The sequence below is a fragment of the Mytilus edulis genome, chromosome 1 (genome assembly GCF_963676685.1).
Source record: "Mytilus edulis chromosome 1, xbMytEdul2.2, whole genome shotgun sequence".
NCBI classification, from domain to species: Eukaryota; Metazoa; Mollusca; class Bivalvia; order Mytilida; family Mytilidae; genus Mytilus; species Mytilus edulis.
In genome coordinates, this window is record NC_092344.1 from 107,160,990 (window position 1) to 107,181,536 (window position 20,547).

Genomic DNA, 20,547 nt, shown 5'->3' on the forward strand with positions numbered 1-20,547 from the left:
AATAGATTCATTCAGTGAGCTGATAAAAGTTATGACTCTTAAACTGATCCAATCATCTTCTCAGATCATTGGCAACCACACATTGATTAATGTTTTTTTAAATGGGTTCGGATAGGGTTAAATTGTAACGAAATTGTAGTTAATAAATTTATGATTTTTGAAATATCTAGGTATACTACCATCATATTCTCTATCAGTTTAGAAATACAACTGGTATCTGAGACAGCATATGAATATTTTACCATATTACGCACTACTTGAAAATCTCTTGTTTCACAGGCTCGTCCAACTAATTTTTATATTTTCATACAATGTACGAATATTGTATACACATAAATATATATATATACATGCTTTGCATATGACAAGCACCAGCTTATATATGATACCCGACCGCGCTTTTTTTTAATGTCTTTAAACCTCGTTCAAATAACAAATTAAATCTGATCAGTGAATTTGCTTTTAAATAAATATGTATTCCATATGATATTTCACGTGTATCGTTGTAAATAATAATTCGTTTGGTTCCGTAAAGTGCTTGACGTGTAAAGATGAAAGAACACGTGGTTAGCACTTTTTATAAACACGTTATTGATTACGATTTTACTACAACGTCTGAAATTGAAGATACAGTGTTTTGTTGTAAATGAAAACTCATTATTGACGATCTTGTTTCGTTCACACATTTAAAATCATAGATTGCTTTTATCACTGTTTAGATAGTTAAAAACATTCATTCAGTGAATTTTTTTTGAAATATTGATCTTAACTCAAATCTTCATTTCTTTTTTATAATTTGCATTCGGAAAATCGACTTAATAACATTTTACCATGTTGGTTTTGCGGTTTATAAAATTGTTAATACTAAATATTAAACTAACACTAATAAGGAAGTCGTAATAAACTGTTTACAAATTTAAAGCATTTTTGGGTCTGTTGTCAATGTTTCAAACAAATGTAAATATTTTTTTTTGGATTCTACTATTCATTAGTCTTTCAAGATAGTTTACATTTCAGGTTTATTCTATCTAATCTTCCAACTTCTGTTAAAAGATTAGGGAATCCTTAGTTTATTTATAATTCATGAAGAATTACACATTGAATTTAACATTACTTCATCTTTGTTCATTACTAATGACGCGTTAATCCTTATTCATATCCCTCAACAACTACAATAACATGTTTGAAAGTTTTCATTTGACAGCGTACATATTTTACATATATGCTTCCGAAAGAATATAGTTAACGATGTTTAAAGAAACACCTGACTAATCTCACTTAGAGTATTCCTATCATGTTTCCGAAAGAAGATAAGTGACGTTTGTATAAATCTTTCGACTAATTTCAATAATAGTATTCCTATCAAGTTTGATGCAAGCATGCGTTTGTTTTTTGTTATGTCTAGAACTAATATATAAATATCAACGATAGATCTATCAATACACACAAACCCGCAAATTGTTCACACGAAGGTTTTATAATTTGTCGTATGATCCTGTATAACTTTCAACATTAAATGTAGAACGTGTGTTGTCATATTATTATTTAGGTGTATAGAGTACAATGGTATAAATGAACAAGAGTTACTCGGTTATTGAAAGCTGTATTTTATATAGCCTATTTTGCAGTGTTTTGAAGTCGCTATAAGAATAACTTATGCAGTTGTCATGATGTCACAAACGCATGGTAGCAAATCCGGCTAAATCTTTCGTTTTCTTCTTGGTGTTAGAGATGCCGATTAACCATTCCAGTTTAATTACAAGCATTCCAAAATTATAACAACACCCCCCTCCCCCCCTCCCACCCCCGCCATTAAAAAGAACTGTCTCCAGTTGTCAAATGTCAAAATACTGTTCGAACATGTAGAATGTCCAGAATCTGAATGAATCTTGAACTTCGTGTGATTTCGTTCAAAATAACTTGTTTCAAAAGCAATTCGGTCATTCTGTTCAGCAACTCATCTGATGTAGTTCTGTTGTGAAGTGTTTAGTTGGAATGACTGGTTTGTACCAATTAGCTAGGAATGCATGAACCTTTCTAAATTATCTTTTTTGGTATACAAGTGAAGAAGCTTCAAAACTCACTTTCTGGTACTTATTTCCGAAAGCCAAACTTTGACATCTGTTGTTCTCCTGCCGAGCTGGATGTTCTGGTTGTCTGAAATCGGCGTTAGTAAGAAATTGTTAGATCAAAAGTAACTACAAATATTGCTATCGTGTTAGTTTGGAGGAAAGTTTGGAATGTCGATAAATTCGAATAAAGATTTATCAAGTGAGTGTGCTCATCTGCACATCTCGCCTTCATATGATTATGATGAATGTGGATACATTGCTAGAAATAAAATTAAAACATAATTCAGAAGGTCATTCTGAAATATTATGGGCATTTTAAAGTCTCCCTTACATGCAAACACGTTTCATTCTGTCATTATACCCCGCTTTGAAAAAAAGAGGGGTATACTGTTTTACTTCTGTCTGTCCTTCCGTCAGTCCATCAGTCCATCAGTCTGTCAGCCAGTCCGTCAGTCCGTCGGTCCGTCAGTCTGTCAGTCAGTCCGTCCGTCCCATGAATATTTTTCGTCAAATTTTTTCTCAGGAACTACACTACCAGAATTTCTGAAATTTGGTTTCAGGCTTGATATAAGTCAGCTATACTGTGTGATGCGTTTTCAGATTCATCACTCGACAACTTCCTGTTTACCGAACACTTGTATCATTTTTACACCTGATAGCCAAGTTGAAAATTTTTCGTCACATTTTTCTCAGGAACTGCACTACCAGGATTTCTAATATTTGGTTTCAGACTTGATATAAGTCAGCTATACCGTGTGATGCGTTTTCAGATTCTTCACTTCGACAATTTCCTGTTTACCGAAAACATTTGGACGGGAGTATCATCAGTGAGCAGAAGCTCAGTTTATCACAAAGGTTATCACTTGTTAGTATTATATTGTAATATCATTGTCGGAATTCTAGGTCAGCAATACTCTGCTACTTAGTAAAATTGTTATCCTTTAACTCGTTCAAAGATCACTGGTGAGACTTTTGTATATTAAATCATAATCCTGCTTTACAAAGAGTTTTTCGCCAAATAAAACTCTACAAATATTTGATAGTTTACAATAGTCTTGTGTAATTTCTTATATGAAATCTAAAACTGGCTTAAAATGACTTACATTTTTATCTATGAAGAAGTGAATGAAACATACGCCAATCGCATGCTAAAAACTACAATTTCCTTGTGAAATCTTAATCTTATTTATTACGGTTTTGTGTTCGATTGTGGTGGTATTTTAAAATAACTAAAACAATTATTTCATTATTACATTAATCAAATAATTCATATTGGACAGCTCAAAAAAAGAGGGGCGAAAGATACCAGAGGGACAATCAAACTCATAGCTTAAAAATAAACTGACAACGTCATGGCCACAAAATAAAAGACAAACAGACAAATAATAGTACACAAGATAAAACATAGAAAATTAAAGACTAAGCAACACGATGATTTCTCAAGTGCTCCAGAAAGGTAAGCAGATACAGCTAAATAAACGTTTGTTTTTTTCAGAAAAAGATAATTATCTTATCTTTTTTCTTTTAACATTCACTTGCATATCTGTATCATGGAGATATATTTAAATAAACTCGGAGAGAAAAGTTGAAAATAGAATTGTTGAATAGAGGCATAGGAACAAACACTTGTTAAACAACGTTATATAATGTACAATTCATTGATGGTTATATATTTTACGCTAACCAAAAATTTGATGTACATGATCAGTGATGATATTTTTGAACATATGATTGGTATTTAAGTTTTTTTTAGATGTATAATAAAAGGCATTTCATAAAGACCTAACTTCTTTTAATAGAAAGACGAATTACAAGTACCATACTTGAACAATAATCATCTATCGTTTTGATTTAGTTATACATTTCATTCACATGCATGTTATCTTACTGATGTATAATACACAGCTGTTACCATTCCCAGTTGAAGCCAATTCTAAGATGTTAATTAGTTTTTATCTACAATGTCTAGAATATTCAGAGATCATTTAAACCAGATATACCATTTGCATCCATATGATATTACATTAGTCTATTTTATGATGTGTTTAGTCATACTGCAGTTATCTCATTTCAATTCAAGAGGGACGAAATACGTTCACAGCATTAAACACATTTCGAGTACTTGCTGACAAAACAAAATATCCTTTCCTGAATTCGCATTGATACATGATATCTAAGCATATATCCTCAAAATGTAAAGAAATATACTCAAAAGTTATAACCGATTTTGAATATCGTTTATTTCAGGACGCAAATAATCACATGCTTGTGATTAATGTGACACTATTTGGGTGTTCCGCCTTCTTAATAAATCAAACAAAATGCTTGTTTTCAAAATGATACTAAAGTGTAAGAATGAAAAGTCACTCCGAAGAGGTGCGACAAGATGTGTTGATAGAGTAACAGTAATCGGGCATGCATTCATCTCCTATTAGGCTATTCAGACCATATCCGATAGTATACGAATTTAGAAGAGTGGGTTCTTTACCAGAGTTAACATCTTTGAAAAAGGTTAAAATACTGTAATTTCAGAAATTTTGCCATGTTTTTATTTTGTGACAGGATTATAATCGCAATAATTTAAACTCACATTTCGAAAATTCTTTATATTAATTAAACAGGATTTTTCTCAATATCGCAAAGATCAAAATCGCATTTTAGTATATATTGACAAAACCGCAATAATAAATGCATGCACTATTTTCTGAATTTACAGTATTGAGAATGTAACGATCTCCAAGGTTGAGTTCGTTCTGTCTTTTTACTCTGTCTGATCAATATGTGATAAATAGATTACTAGTATAACATGTCTTTTCCATATTGGCCCTGGTATAATCCCTCGACCCATATCGGCCCTCGGCTAAAGCCTCGAGGCCGATATGGGAGTCTCGGGGTGATACCAGGGCCAATATGGAAAAGGGCATGTTATAATCTGTACATATATTATGGAATCAACGATAATTTCAATTAATCAGTAGACCAGATTTTCTTCTTATACAAAGACAATGATTTCTTAATCGAGAGATTGACTAACGGAAGATTGATTTAAACATTACATTACTAAGGGTAACTGTTATGTACCGATATGTCAATTACAATGACACCAATGATAATTTTTATACAAGATACAAAACATTAACATTCATGTAACCAACAATGATTCACGATAAATACAGGCAACAGTAGTATAACGCTTGTCGAAATTCATAAATCGATAGAGAAAATAAATCCGAGTTATCAACTAAAACTGAGGGAAACGCATCAAATATAAGAGAACTACTACACAACAGAAATACATTAAAATGTAACACACACAGAAACGAACTTTAATATAACAATGGCCATTTTCCTGACTTGGTACAGGGCATTTTAAGATAAAACAAGGCACTAGATTAAGCAATGACATATGATTTAATCCTCGCAATATCGATTTGTGTTTCTCGTCCATGTTTGTATCTTATTTCGGATTAAGTCTGCATAATTTTTTATTTTGAAGGATAACTGTAAAACTATGAGAGACTCTTATAATATTTTATTGACATATACTGACAGCGTTGTTTATATCTGTGGTAGAAAAATCATAAGTTTTTTTGAAGTTTTATAAACAGTTTCAAAACAATTATGACCGTTCACTAGAATTTGTAGTGTTACCGCTCCAATATTGCTATTCAATAGAAGTCACTTTTATATATTCTCGTCAAATTTGATTCAAGTTGATGAATGAGTATAACTTTGAGATTTTAAATAGAAACATCTCTCAGTTAATTGGGAATTGTTGTGTATGATTTACATTGCCATTCATTTAGCCTTCTGGTGGTACATTTTTACATTTTATTATCACATGAAAACATCTATTTTTAGTAATGATGTAGGAGTTTAAAGTGCATTGTGAATCAAAAGGTTTCTTTCGACGAGGTTTCCAATTCATAAAAGGAAAACCTACACATGTCAGTAGTCACCTCAAAAGCTAACAAAACCTTTAAACAGACGTAAGAAGGGACATAGTTACGATACTGTTGTCAGGTCATTAAATATTGCATATGTGGCTTTAATATTGATTCACTTACAGGGTCTATGCATTGGAGTTAAACACATTTATTCTAAAACCAGTTGTAGGTTGACACGGGTTATGTTCTTCTCATATATATTTTTGATGGTATACTACTTAACACCTAACGGGAGGAATTGAGTTTGAAATCTATATGATGAAGACATAATCTTTCAATCAGTTTAAATGAGTTTCGGAGCTGGCATGTCAGTAACTTCTAGTAGTTCTTTGTTAATATTATGTAATATTGTCATTTTGTTTAGTTTCTTTTGTTACCTATTCTGACATCGGACTCGGACTTCTCTTAAACAGAGTGTTACTGTGCGTATTCTTGTGTGTTTGTTTTTCTGCATTGACTATAGTTATAGGGAGAGGGTTGAGATCTCCAAAAAAAGTTTGACCCCGCCGCATTTTTGCGCCTGTCCCAAGTCAGGAGCCTCTAGCCTTTGTTAGTCTTGTATGATTTTTAATTTTAGTTTCTTGTGAATAACTCGGAATTAAGTATGAAGTCCATTACCACTGAACTAGAATACATGTTTGTTTAGGGGCCAGCTAAAGGCCTCTACCGGATGCGGGAGCTTCTCGCTGCATTCAAGGCCCATTGGTGGCCTTCGGCTGTTTTCCGCTCTATGGTTGGTTGTTGTCTCTTTGACACATTACCCATTTCCATTCTCAATTTTAAATACTTAACGTTCGACCTTCAATCTCATTGGTCATTTTGCGACTCTTTGAGAAAAATTGCATTCAAGAATTTTGATGACAAATACGGACACTTATGTCCTTTTGAACAACTTTAGTTTATACCTATACAGAATACAAAGATTTCCTCTGCCATTTACATTACAAAGGAAAACGTCCGGATTTTAAATCAAATACTTTAATTTTTGCAAAAATCTGTCACTTTTTTTACTTGACCATATAAGAAGATGTTTACTATGTCGAAACACCATACCTTTCTTATTTTGACTTCATGCTATCCCCCAGCGTTTGCTTATTACATCTTTTGTATCTTCTCATTTTTAGCTGACCTGGCCCAAAGTCCCACGTGAGCTTTTCTCATCACTTGGCATCCGTCGTCGTCGTTAAAACTTCTCTGAAATTACTGGTCAACCAACATAGGGGTAAAATGTAGGTTTTGGCTTATAACTCTGAAACCAAAGCATTTAGAGCAAATCTGCCATTGGTAAAAGTGATAATCAGGTCAAGAGTTGGGTTGCTCCCCCTTAATTGGTAATTTTAAAGAAATTTTGCCGTTTTGGGTTATTATCTTGAATATTAATATTATAGAGATAAACTGTAAACAGCAATAATGTTCAGCAAAGTAGGATCAAATAAGTCAACATGACCAAAATTGTCAGTTAACCCCTGAAGGAGTTATTGCCCTTGATAGTCATTTTTTGCCAATTTTTTGTAATTTAAAAAAAATCTTCTCCTCTAAAACTATTGGGCCAAATGTAACCAAACTTAGCCAAAATCATTATAAGGGTATCTTGTTTAACAAATGTGTGCGGTGACCCAGCCAACAAACTAAAATGGCCGCCATAGCTAAAAATAAAATATAGGGATAAAATGTAGATTAAGGCTTATAACTCTGAAACCAAAGCATTTAGAGCAAATTTGACAGGAAGTTAAATTGTTTATCAAGTCAATATATATCTGCCCTGAAATTTGTAAAGAAATTTTGCCGTTTTTGGTTATAATCTTAAATAATATTATAGATAGAAATAAACTGTTAACAGCATTAATGTTCAGCAAAGTAAGATCTTCAAATAAGTCACATGACCAAAATTGTCAGTTGACCCCTTAAGGAGTTATTGCCCTTTATAGTCAATGTTTAACAATTTTCATTAATTTAGTAAATTTTTACAAAATATTTCCCTCTGTAACTAAAGGTCCAAGTTTATTATAGATAGAGAAAACTGTGAGTACATGTTGTAGCAAGAATGTTCAGTAAAGTAAGATCTACAAACACATCACCATCACAATTTTGTCATGAATCCATCTGTGTCCTTAGTATAATATGCACATAGAACAAAATGAGTGACACAGGCTCTTAAGAGCCTCTAGTTTTTAGATTTTAACATCAACAATCTACTGTTGCCTTAATTTAAACATCAGTAGACCGATCACTGTTGTCTCATATTTGATATGAACCGACTTTGATTCATTAATAACATTATATTCTTTACTTTTTATTCTAACAAGATATTTCAAAATGAAAATTAAAAGAAATAGCGTTTTACTTTTAATTTTGTTAAAAAAAAATTAATAACAAGCATCAGTATTGAAAACAAGGAAATATGGTTATTTGATATGAGAATTGTCGCTTTATTTTAATATATTATTTGAAAAATCGCATAGACTAGGTTTTTTAGTAAAATTTGTTGTTTTCGTATTACAATTCTGTAACTACATTTTCTCTAGAGCGTTATCGGTCCAATTTCGATTAGATCTTACATGTTCATTTTTAATATCAATATATTTTGTATAGTTTCTGATTCATTAAAATTAGAAATCATTTCTTTTAAATATGAAACAAGCAAATATAAAATTCTCAACTTCATAGTATTATAAAAAGATTACAGAGAAGGTAACGTACAAAAAAGTAAACTCCGAGGAAAATTCATAAAGGAAAGTCCCTAGTCAAATTGGCAAAATCAAAAGCTCAAACACATCAAACGAATGGATAACAACTGTCATATTCCTGACTTCTTACAGGCGTTTTCTTATGTAGAAAATGATGGATTAAACCTTACTTTAAGGCTAGCTAAACCTCTCACTTGTATGGCAGTCGCATAAAATTACATTACATTGACAACGATGTGTGAACAAAACAAACAGACATCATAGGTAAATAGGTCAAAAATAGGGGTACAACAGTCAACAAATATATTGATGATATTCAATTCGTCAACAATTTATTATTCGGTAAGTGGAATCAATAATTATATCCCCTGGAGATGATTTACAAATGAAAAAAGTTTTAAAACTGGCATTAAAAGTTTTAAAATTGGCATTCGATGTGAGCCAAGGCTCCGTGTTAAAGGCCGTATATTGACGTATAATGGTTTACTTTTTTATAAATTGTTATTTGGATGGAGAGTTGTCTCATTGGCACTCACACCACATCTTCCTATATCTATTACACATTTTCCTTAATTGATCATTTGATAAAACGTCTTTCTAATTCTTAGATTTGACAGTCAAATGCAAAGTGGAGTAACCTCAAGTTCCTCTCAAGAACTTCATAAGAAATTACCTAATTTAAATTCATGGTAATCTCAAAACTATATCTAGAACATGTTTGTTCTAATCCTGAAATACATAGCATCGTGTTTTCTTGTTTGCCATATAGTTACAATTGTATCAATTGGCGGTAAAATTGTATGTTGTTTGTCCATGAGACTATAAACATAAATATCATTATTGTGTACGTTCTAACTAACTCGTTTAGAAATAGTGAATTGTTCTTTTTACTGAAAATAGTTCGTGCCAGTCCAGTACTTACATTATTATATACTTTCAGTACATTTTCTATAAAATTAGTGTAAAAAATAATTATTTATTTTACCTTTATAGTACCACACCACGGAGGTACACACATATTTAGTACTTATCCAGTACTGTAGATCACTATTTTGAGAGCATTACATCACTTTTATATGTTTGATCATTTTTAGTACTTTAAAATTGTAAAAAGTACAAATACAAACGTTGTTTATAGACAACGACACTAGCTGAAGATGCCGGGCTTATAATTCTGCATGTTAGCAGTGCCTGTTGAGATGAATTTTCATTGATATGGTCATATTTATAAATTAAATGTTTCTAAAACTGAAAGTTGTCCGACAATCGTAGGATTTTCTACTCCAGAATTATACCCAAATTAACGTATCTGTATTAAGCAAAACCTTTCGAAACTGTAGGACATCAGTGCTTTTCAACTTCGTGCGTGGTTTTTAGCCTTGCAACCTTTTTATAAGAGAATCAAGGCTGACTTGTGTTAGACAAAAGGGGCGTCGTTTGGCGTACAACATTAAAAGTCTGGTATCTGGAGTGTGTTGGTCTACAGAATACAGGTCAATGACGCTCAAACAGTATTGGTGAGTGAGATTGAACAATTACCCTTAATAGGCTTTTAAAAAAGAATTCAGTAGTTGTAAGCGTTGTTTCAAGATATTTAATTCTCATTTTGTCTGAAATTGTAGGTTAATTACTGAATGAAACAAATGCTTCCGATTTAATCAATGTTTAGTATTAAGTAACTTTTATATGAACTTCAGGTTACTCATTACCTCGTGTTTATATATCTTTAAGCTATAGAGCGGACATCAATTAGTTAAATTGATTGTATTGAGCAAAGGTTTAAAGTTCTCTGATCACAGTAGAAAAATGATATTCATCTACAAAATATTGTTTACAAAAAGGTTTTTATTATTCAATCAAAATAAGGTCGGATTTTAGTTATTTAATATGTTTCTTCAATTTATCTTACTTAATTAACAGTTCTTTCTAAATATCACTGAACTGAAAATCTATGTTTTAGCAAATCACATAAAAAAAATCCGTATTGTTTCATTTTACTTTTCGTTATTGTTTCAAATAAACCATTATTAAACCAATAATATTAGTTTGTCAGTGAAGTGTGTTGTTTTTAAAAAAGAAATTTTATTCAAACTGGATCAAGAATATTTCTTAGATACTCTTTAAAAGAAGCCCATTATAGCTTTTATCTGATAAGAGTTTCTGTTCTGCATTGCCATTTCATTTGTATATTCCGTATCAACTTCACAAATAATACACGATGGTCTAACTTTTGAAATATAGATTATTGGTACATAACAGGATGCCTGAACCAAGTCAGGAGTATAACAGTTGTTGTCCGTTCGTTTTGGTGGTGTGTTTGAGCTTTTGATTTTACCGTTTGCGTAGGGACCGTCCGTTTAGAATCTTCCTGTGAGTTCGGTATTTTTGTTATTTTACTTTTTGGTATAAACATAATTAGGTAATCAAGATAAAAACAATTATCCGAGACAGCAGTTGAAATATCTATGGAAAACTGAGAATCTTATTCAAACAAGAGTAAGAAATCGTAATAATTCAATTCATCGTTATAAAACAAAATAATAACATACATGTACATTAATGTAAACAAGCATTAAATACTAAAAATGTTTCTCTATATTGGCACCGAGCATCACTGAGCAGAGATTAATTAAACAATTCCGCATCTAATGCAATAAAATTGGTACCGTTAATGTAATGGTGTTATACCCTTCGGTTGAGATAAAGGACTTCAAAGTGATCTCTTTATTAATAGTTTCTTTTTTATTGGAACTTGAAAATATATATTGAGAAATGATAATGTCTAGATTTAATAGATTAAAAGCCAGAATTCCTATGGATCGAGAGTGGTCCGGAGAGCTAGATCAAACACTCCGACAGTTACATGTAGGTGCGTTCCGTAAAATTCGGGGAACTTACCAAATCGGCTATGTCGTGACAGATTCTCTGCTATATCGGATCAAAATCGTAGCAATGTTCTGTGTTTTCTGAATTGTGTCCTGTAGAACGGGAACGAACTAGAACAATTTGTATTCTGCCGATTGATTCCAGATTGCACTATATCTTTCTAATGAACACCGTCTTTATCGAAACCGTTCCGGAACAGTTACGTTATTAATAAGAAATTCTGCAATGATACCCACGTCAGAAACCCGACAATTACAGAACACAATACAATTTTGTCCAGAAAAAAAAAACTTTTGTAATGCGGGGTTCGCACAGTGCCGATTATTGCTCCCGTTTGAGACCAGACAGCGCTAAGACACGAAAAGTTAAAAAGTCGGATTACTATCCTCAATGATCTGGAATGTCCTATTATTGACTGAACGCTGTAGTAAACGTTCGTAACAGATTCCTACGGATCGGAGAAGTTGGCCAAGCACCCCCGACAGTTAAGTGCGTCCCGAAACATTCGGGAAAACTCATCCAATTTTGTCTAGTCGGATTACAATCGATATTATGTCGTGATAGATTCTGTTGTATCGGATCAAAATCGTTACAATGTTCTGTGTTTTCTGGACTGTGTCCTGTCGAACGGGTATGATCTGGAGAGTTTTCATTGCTGTTTTTTCCGATTGAGTCCAGATTGAATCCCGAATGCACAGTCCCGTTTTTTATACGAAATTCGGAAATAATACCCTCGTCCAAGTCCCGACGGTTACAGAACACGATTCGACTGAGTCCAGACAAAGCCGTTTGCAATGCGGTACAGCAGACTGTGATATGATTGCGTTCTGACAGTACCTGATCATCCCAAATATGGAGACAGTTTTCTAACGGATATCTTCTGTCAGCGTCAGTTCACTGTCTAGTCACTGTCTGATGTCTGTCGTCGCATCGGGAGAAGTTCGGATGGAAACGGCCGAATTTGGACGCTTCCTGAACAATATTTGATTGTTGTCGTGGTTAAATAAATGTTTTAACAAATTTCAAGAAAGGTTTGCATTTCCAGCCATGAATAACAAGATCTTGTTCAGACTTTTAACATTTTTTATCGGAAATGCTCCCAACAAGGACGGAAGTAAAAATCGTGAATGTGTTACCCCAGCTTAACGCGTGGTATGATTGCTTTCCGACGGTACCTGATAATCACGAATATGGCGAGAGTTTTCTAACGTATATCTTGCGTATGCTTTGGTTCTTAGGCTGGTCAATGTCTGATCTCTGTCGGATCATAATCAGTTGAATCTGGCCGTTGTTGGGATAGATTTGGTCTTTTTTGACGATACAAAATATACAAATCGGATTGAAAAGGGGGATAATCGCTACAAATTCGATTGGAAACGGCATTATGTAATATGTTACAACAACGATACTACAGCCTCAATAGGAATATCTGTTTAATTGGAATGGACAACGTAATAGTGGGAGATGAAATGGAAAGTGTAAAACCAAGCTAACTATGACGTCAACCTATTCATTAACCAAGATCTTATTTCTAAATTTTATATCTCTCGCTGAAATTGAGTCTAAATGTGTTGAAATGCATTTAATGTATTTGAATGTTTAAATTAGCTAATTGACTGATTTTTATACATGAATGGAATATAACCTCATTTTTGTATTTCATAGGCTCTCACTTCGGATTGAGCTGACAGATTGAGGTTTATTTCGTTAAGGTTGTGTAACGGTTAAGTAATGTCGAATTATCAACGGGAAACCTTTCCAGTGTTTCTTGTGAGTGTTATTGTTTATTTTTCAAACACTTGAAGAATAAAATACGTTATATATCAAAATCAGTTTTGGTGTAAAGTATCGGATAGACATGATCTATTTGAAATATACTCTGACAGACCGAAGTATCTTTCCCTTTTCTTTCGAACTATCAGCCCTTAAGCTTTTCTTATTGTTTATACACAGAAAATGTAACGGATAAAAAAAGAATCATTTGGCCCATGGCGGTACTTGATTAACTTTTTTTATTATTTGACCCATCGTTATTGGAGAGAAGTGTTGAAGTATCAAAGTCCGTCACACGTTAATTCGAAAACTGTGAGTCGTCGAGACCTGCAACATTCAGCATTCTGTCTTTTGACAACACAACTTCACAAAAGTCAAACGGTCATGGCTACAGTAACCGTTCCATCGTGAACCAATTATAGGATGCACTCAGAAACCTTATAGTTAGGAAATATATCATGTAAAACGTTTTCAAAATCAAGCCGTTACTCACCATCGGTCACTTCTGTCTAAATGGAAGTACATATTTTCTTTACAAAATAACCCCACAACAAAATGTGCAGCATTTGGGATATCATGTACTATCAATCGGTACATTTTTCAACCAATTGAAACAATACCTTTCCTGAATTCACAATAAACCCAACTACCGTTGTTAGATCTAGGTGTACCCAACAAACATATTTGATTGGTTAGAATAGAGCATTTTATACCATCATTGATAAACCTAATCCTTTTTTAGTATAAAAAGGTCACCTAATTCTTAAAGGAAGCTTACTTACAGATTTTGAAACGTACCAAGCAAAACAAATATTTTGGGATTCAGTATGCAATGAACTGTTTATTGCTTGGTAGAATTTTCAACCAGACAGGGTACTTTAGAAATTACTGTTTACAACAGTACGTGCCAATGCATTAATCACGGAGATATATGCTTTTATATTACAAATGAGTTTCAAAACTCAGCAAATGTCTTCAATATAGGAGTGTTTATAGATAATATACATATCTTTTACAGACTACTCTATTCTGTTTACAATAACCTCACGATGAAAAGTCATCAGAACAATACAACCGGGTTTACTTTCATGTTTCATTACAATCTCCAGATGAATACAGATACATGTATAATGATAGTTTCTAAGTAACGCTACTATTCCATGGGAATAAATAATCGCCTAGCAATGGAATTCTTGCAAACCATTAAAATATAATACATATGTAACATTTGAATTTGTTATAAACAATTAAGATGTAATTTTGTAATTAAGGGACGACACCACCCCGACAAGTTAAATGTAAGATAAAAAAAAAAAACTTTTATATTGTTTTTTCACTACCCCCCTTACATTAATTTGTGAAAAAAATGATTGACCAATAAGGATATATATAAAATTGATGTCAATTAAACAAAACTTGCAGCAGTTTTGACCCCCACCCCAAAACTATTTGAGTTAAGTTTTTTTTTATCTTTCATTGATTTTTTGTTGTCCCTAAAACATAACCCGTTGCGTCCGTTGATGAAATGCTATGTATCGTTTAAATATTCCATCAAACGGGAATATTAAGAAGAAAAGTAGATCCACAGCACTCGAATGAATACATGCATGCTGTTGTTCATACTTAAAACCTTAGCCTCAGATATAAAATGTATGTTATAGCTCAATAAGTTTTATATATTTTCACCAACTCATTGACATTTAACAGAATGCACCAACCAAGAGCCAAATTTCATGTAAAATCTGTTACTGAGTAAATTGTTGATACCGAATACTCCCGTTGCAATAACCACTCCCATTAATTTCAATTAACCAACAAAGATTATTTCCATGTTTAATACCATACTTCATTTGAACTTTAGTCTGTCAGAGGTTGGATACAGCATTAAATCATCTAAATGCATTAAAAGGATCCAGTTCATCGAACTACTTCTTAATCGAGATTTGTTTTTTGAAAGATTTACTATTTTGTTGTGTATTTCGATGACATAATTGACCAAATGACCTGTGTTCCATTTATTTATATTATCATTCTCCATCGTATAAATAATTCAAGTACATTTCTACAAGTAATTATTTATAATTTAAAAAAATTAAATAAAGATTAAAACATAGCACCAAGTTGGCGTTCCTTTTTAAAGTGTATCAAAATACTAATCTGTTGAAATAAGACCGGACCGATGTGATTCAAAACCAGTTGTATCTTGCATGGTGTCGAGGGAATAAAAAATGAAAATTTGTTTTCGTGTCTGAACACTTTTTAGGATTTCCCATCATCAGGAACGTGCAAACCCACTCATTTGAAAACTGAAGATAATAATTAATCATTTTAGGAACAATATGCTCAAAAGGGACACACACAAAAAAAAATCAAGGGGTGTACATATACAATTTAAATTTGAAAAACATTTATATCATCCAAATTTTATCCAGAAATGTACTGCTATTGAACTAATGTGTGGGAGGAAAATAGACTGTATCAATTTTGCCAAACCAATAACAGAATTCGAAACACAACATGAAAAACCTAGACATATAGCAACACGACCCCCATCATCAACCGGGGTTGGTCTCAAGTCATTAAAAAGTGTCAGTTAACTGTTCCACAAGTTGCACCCGTTGTGTTACTCGTAAGAACAAATCCGATAATAAGTCTTATTCGGTAAGTTACATTTGATTTAAAAGAGGACGAAAATTTAGTTACAATTGGAGCATTTTCGGCGTCATCTGTGAAACTTAACGGTCAGTCAACAGGTGATGGAATCCGTAAACTTTCATAAAGGGATAATTTCAACTTTACCACTTGTAATTCCCAGTTTAATAGCTTCCTTGTTAGTTGCAGCTCTCTATCCAGAAAAACTTAATAGAAAATACAAAACCTGGAATATCATATCACCTGAGTTGTAAGCTGCAATCAACTCTTTTGTCGTGAAGTTGTGTTCTCAACCGCCCTGCATTTTCAATTTCTAAATGGGAGTCAAGTATGAAGTTGCTTGGTTGCAACGTTTGTTCTTCTATAGTTGTTTTGATTAAACACTAGGCTGTGCAGTATTTGTGGAAACCTAGTGTTTAATTATGAACAACAGCATATATTTAAAATAAACAAAACACTTTAAGGAAGTCTGTTTCAATAGTAAATGTTTGAGAGAAAAAAAGAAAACAACACTATGTTATTTTATGCGTCCGAAGCTCTTGTCTTGATTTACCTCATTAGGATAATCCGAGCAAAACATGTGTAAGCCAAGGATGTTTAAGAACCGAAACAGCTGAAAAACTATAAAGCAAGAAGGACCTAAAAATGATAACAAAACTTCAATAAGGTGTACATTGACTGAAGGAGTTGAAAGCTTAGTTTCCTAATCACTTATAAATGTACAAACGAACAATTTAAGTAAAAGAGGGGCAAAAGATACCAGAAGGACAGTCAAACTCATAGATCGAAGATAAACTGACAACGCCATGGCTTAAAAGGAAAAAGACAAACAGACACATAATAGTCAACAATACACACCATAGAAAACAAAAGACTAAGCAACACGAACATGTTATTACTCATGTCAGTAGAACATGCAAGTGTTTGATTAACATAAATTGAGGACAAGAAAAACTATTGCTGCATATTTAATAAGATGGATGTGGAAAGACAAAAAACTATCAAAGGAAAAGGGAATGGCACTCTTTTGACTTGAGTCTTACTGTCGGGCAGGACCCTTTTTTGTGTCATGTGTTCTATTGTTTATCTTCTTTCATCTTTAACCAGGCGTTGTCAGTTTTATTTTCGATTTATGAGTTTGACTGTCCCTCTGGTATCTTTCGTCCCCCTTTATGGTGACCACATTTTTACACCATAGCCAATCATTGAGATTTTATAGTTAAGATCTACATACCAGAGCTTATATTTACCACAATAATTGATTAACTGAACCCTGAACGTTCATATAACGGCAATTCAAACGTAATAATGAGAAAGTTAAAGTAGTACTGGAAGCCGTTTCTGAGTAATTAAGATGAAAAAATTGATACTGGTTTGGATGTAATTTCAACAAAACCAAATTTTAATATCAAAAAGACAATTTTAACGTCTTCATTGAATTGCAACAGTTTTGGGGCAAAATATTGACAGACAAATAACAATGTATTTAGCCCGAAAAGCTGTTATTAAAATCTAGATATGAGGTAAACATATTAAACAAACTGCAGTATTAATTAAGGATATTTTTATTCTTACCTATTTCAATTATATAAAATACTTCTGTAGGCTGATGTAGATAGAAGTGTAATGACTGCCAACTATAATATTATCATGCCTTTGTAATGGAAGTTTATTATGATTAGTTTTCTCGCGCGTTGCATTTTTTATTGAAAAGAAATTAAGAGGTATTTAGTCACCGCTCAAACATTAGAATGCAAGCATCACAGAAAACAATAAACATTTATCGAGTAAAAACAGCTGGTTAAATCAAGAAGATGTTATGAATTGTTCTTACTGTTGACCTGCAAAATCCATTAACTTTTTTTCCTAATTCATGTAGTTAGAATACAATAACATGCAATAAGGGGAACAAGTAAAACCTCTGTTCATATCATAACTCTTGAACTGTCAATGACAAATAAGCAAATCACGAGATTAACGTTTATTTTTTCACGACACATTTTAATAAATACTAGGTAACTGACTTGGTAAAGCGGTGCTGTCATTTACAAATATAACAACTTTCAGATTATCAAAGGGCATAACAAAACTGCCAAATCCAAATGTGTCTTAACCTGACAGGGGGTCAATGTGTCCAACAATCCGACATAAAATCTGCTCATACAACCGTAATGCAAGGTCTGTTGGGCGCTTGCACAGATTTGTATGAAAACCTACTACTTGCTGATTTGGTTTTGAGAAGGGTTAAGTCATATTATTTTAAATAAGACTTGTATTCGGTAGGTATCTGTATAACACCTTCAGCCATGCAATGGATTTACTGAAAAAGGATCTGCTTAACTATATTATTTTACATATATACGTGTAAATATACAATATTAGGTCAATGTCAGAAAAATATAAACTTTTTTGTATGATGCTGAAAAACTGGGGAAGGGAGAGGTTCTACCGAATACAAAAAAGTTTATATTTTTATGACATTTACCTAATATTGTTTTTATACTGCAACTCAAACTAATTTATTGATAGCTTTTTAAATCGTAACACAAATGTCAAACTAAGTTAATCCCTTAATGAACCCCTGATTGTGGAGAAAGTTTTCCATGATGAAATCGACACTGCACAAAATACAGCTGTGTTACTATATTTCGGAAATAAACAGAACTAGATGCAATATAAATACATTTACATCTTACTCTTATGTATCGCGAAAAGTGATAAGAAGTTTGGTCCGCTATAAGTTAACAGTATTACCTTTATTGCATGTATAATCTTGAAAATCAAGATTCACTTGTAGACTTTTCCGATTCCTGATATACATAAGTATCATCAAAACAGAAGGATTTTGCTCTTCGTTTGTTATACTGAGAGAAAAATGGTAACATTATATGAGAACGGTGTTGGTATTTGTAATAATTACTGCTGTTTACCGGTTTTCTTATTAACTTTTAATCGTCCTTTTAACGACCTTTGGGTAAATGTGTCAAGTGTTTTCTATTTCTATTTGGATTAGAGTAATGTTTGTTGCTAGTCATCTTACTGCATGTCGTTTATAAAAGTAAATGACACATTTTAGCAATCATTAACAAACTACATTTGTGAGCTAAAAGAGTTCATGTCACAACATCTCATGTTAATGCTTTTACTGTTCATATATGCAATCCAAACTTAATTATTCAAACAAATTGACGCACATGATTAAGATAATGCTAATCCAGTAATTCATTTATGTTAGTAGTTAACATTTTTTGTATATATATATATACAACTCGTCTAAATATCAACCCAACAATGTTAGATCTGTAAATTTGCTTTCGCAAATTTTTGTTCTTCCCTCCTCACCGGGATTCGAACCCATGCTACTGAGATATCGTGACACCAAATCGCATGCCCTGTAACCAGCGCGTTAGACGCGTTCTAGCGCACAGGTTATAACAAAAAAAAGTGGTGGAGGGTTGCTTTCTGAAGTTAAAAGATTTGAGAAATAAAGAATACATTACAAATATAAAAAAAGTACCAAGAATGTTCGTTTTATTTTGATTTTGCTAGTGTTAGCCGAACATCAAAATGATACGTTTTATTTCGATTTTGCTAGTTTTAGCTGAATATCAAAATGTTACGTTTTACCTTAATTTTGCTAGTTTTAGCCGAATATCAAAATGATACGATTGTGTAGAGTAGTTCTTACCTGTATAAACGGTATGATTTTACACATTGTATCTCCAAGGTACCATGTTTCTGTCACATCTTGTAACAGGGTAGCAGGAAGACAGAACAGGATCACCAAAAAGTCAGAAAAGGCCAAGTTAAATATAAAAGTATTAACCACTGTGTGCATCTGCAGACTACGCCATATTACAAAGCAAACTAAAGCATTTCCTACAAGTCCACTCGTGAACAGTACCAAATTTATCACAATAAAAAACCATTCACTCAAAGATGGAAAAATATAGTCGGCGATTACTTTTCTACAAACTTCCTGCACCACACCTTCACATGGTTGAAGTTTACAGTTATTGTAACACCAATTTATTTCTGAACTCAAATTTTTAGCCGTATAATTTGCAGTTGAATTATTATCCATTGTTGTTCAGTCTTCAGATCTATTCTACATCTGATAATGTTTAAATATTAATTGTTAGAAATGTTGGTGTTTGTTTTCATCCATTATTGAATATTCTGTGGAGTTCCTGTTCGTCCATATATTTATATTTAATGAATTATAAACGGTATCCAGAAACCAATGACGAATCAGAACTAATCAGTTTCGTTGTTGGTTTTTATTGATGATCGCTTCACGTATTTAATTAGATAAAACAATAGGCGCATTGCCGTGCAAGTTGTATTTATCCAATGTTCTTATATTTGTAATAAATAAAAACTAATACGGGATAGTGAGAAGTTAAACATTATAGATTGCTTACCGAATGAAAGAAAATTAAATTATGAACTTCTAAGATGACCTACCAATACATGTTGCTGTTTTGTAGATAATGTTTAATTACTATAAGTGATCGATTGTGACTAGTG

The 20,547-nt window shown here is 32.6% G+C and overlaps 1 protein-coding gene across 1 annotated transcript in view; it reads right to left on the minus strand.

Moving 5' to 3' along the window:
• The window catches only part of LOC139499155 (orexin receptor type 2-like), a 57,790-nt gene extending 37,520 nt beyond the window's left edge, over positions 1–20,270 (minus strand). Inside the window, exon 1 of the mRNA XM_071287840.1 lies at positions 19,706–20,270. Within this exon, the coding sequence (XP_071143941.1) occupies positions 19,706–20,101 (396 nt within the window). The 5' untranslated portion in view covers positions 20,102–20,270. The remainder of the gene's footprint in view (positions 1–19,705) is intronic.
• Between the last annotated feature and the right edge of the window lie 277 nt (positions 20,271–20,547).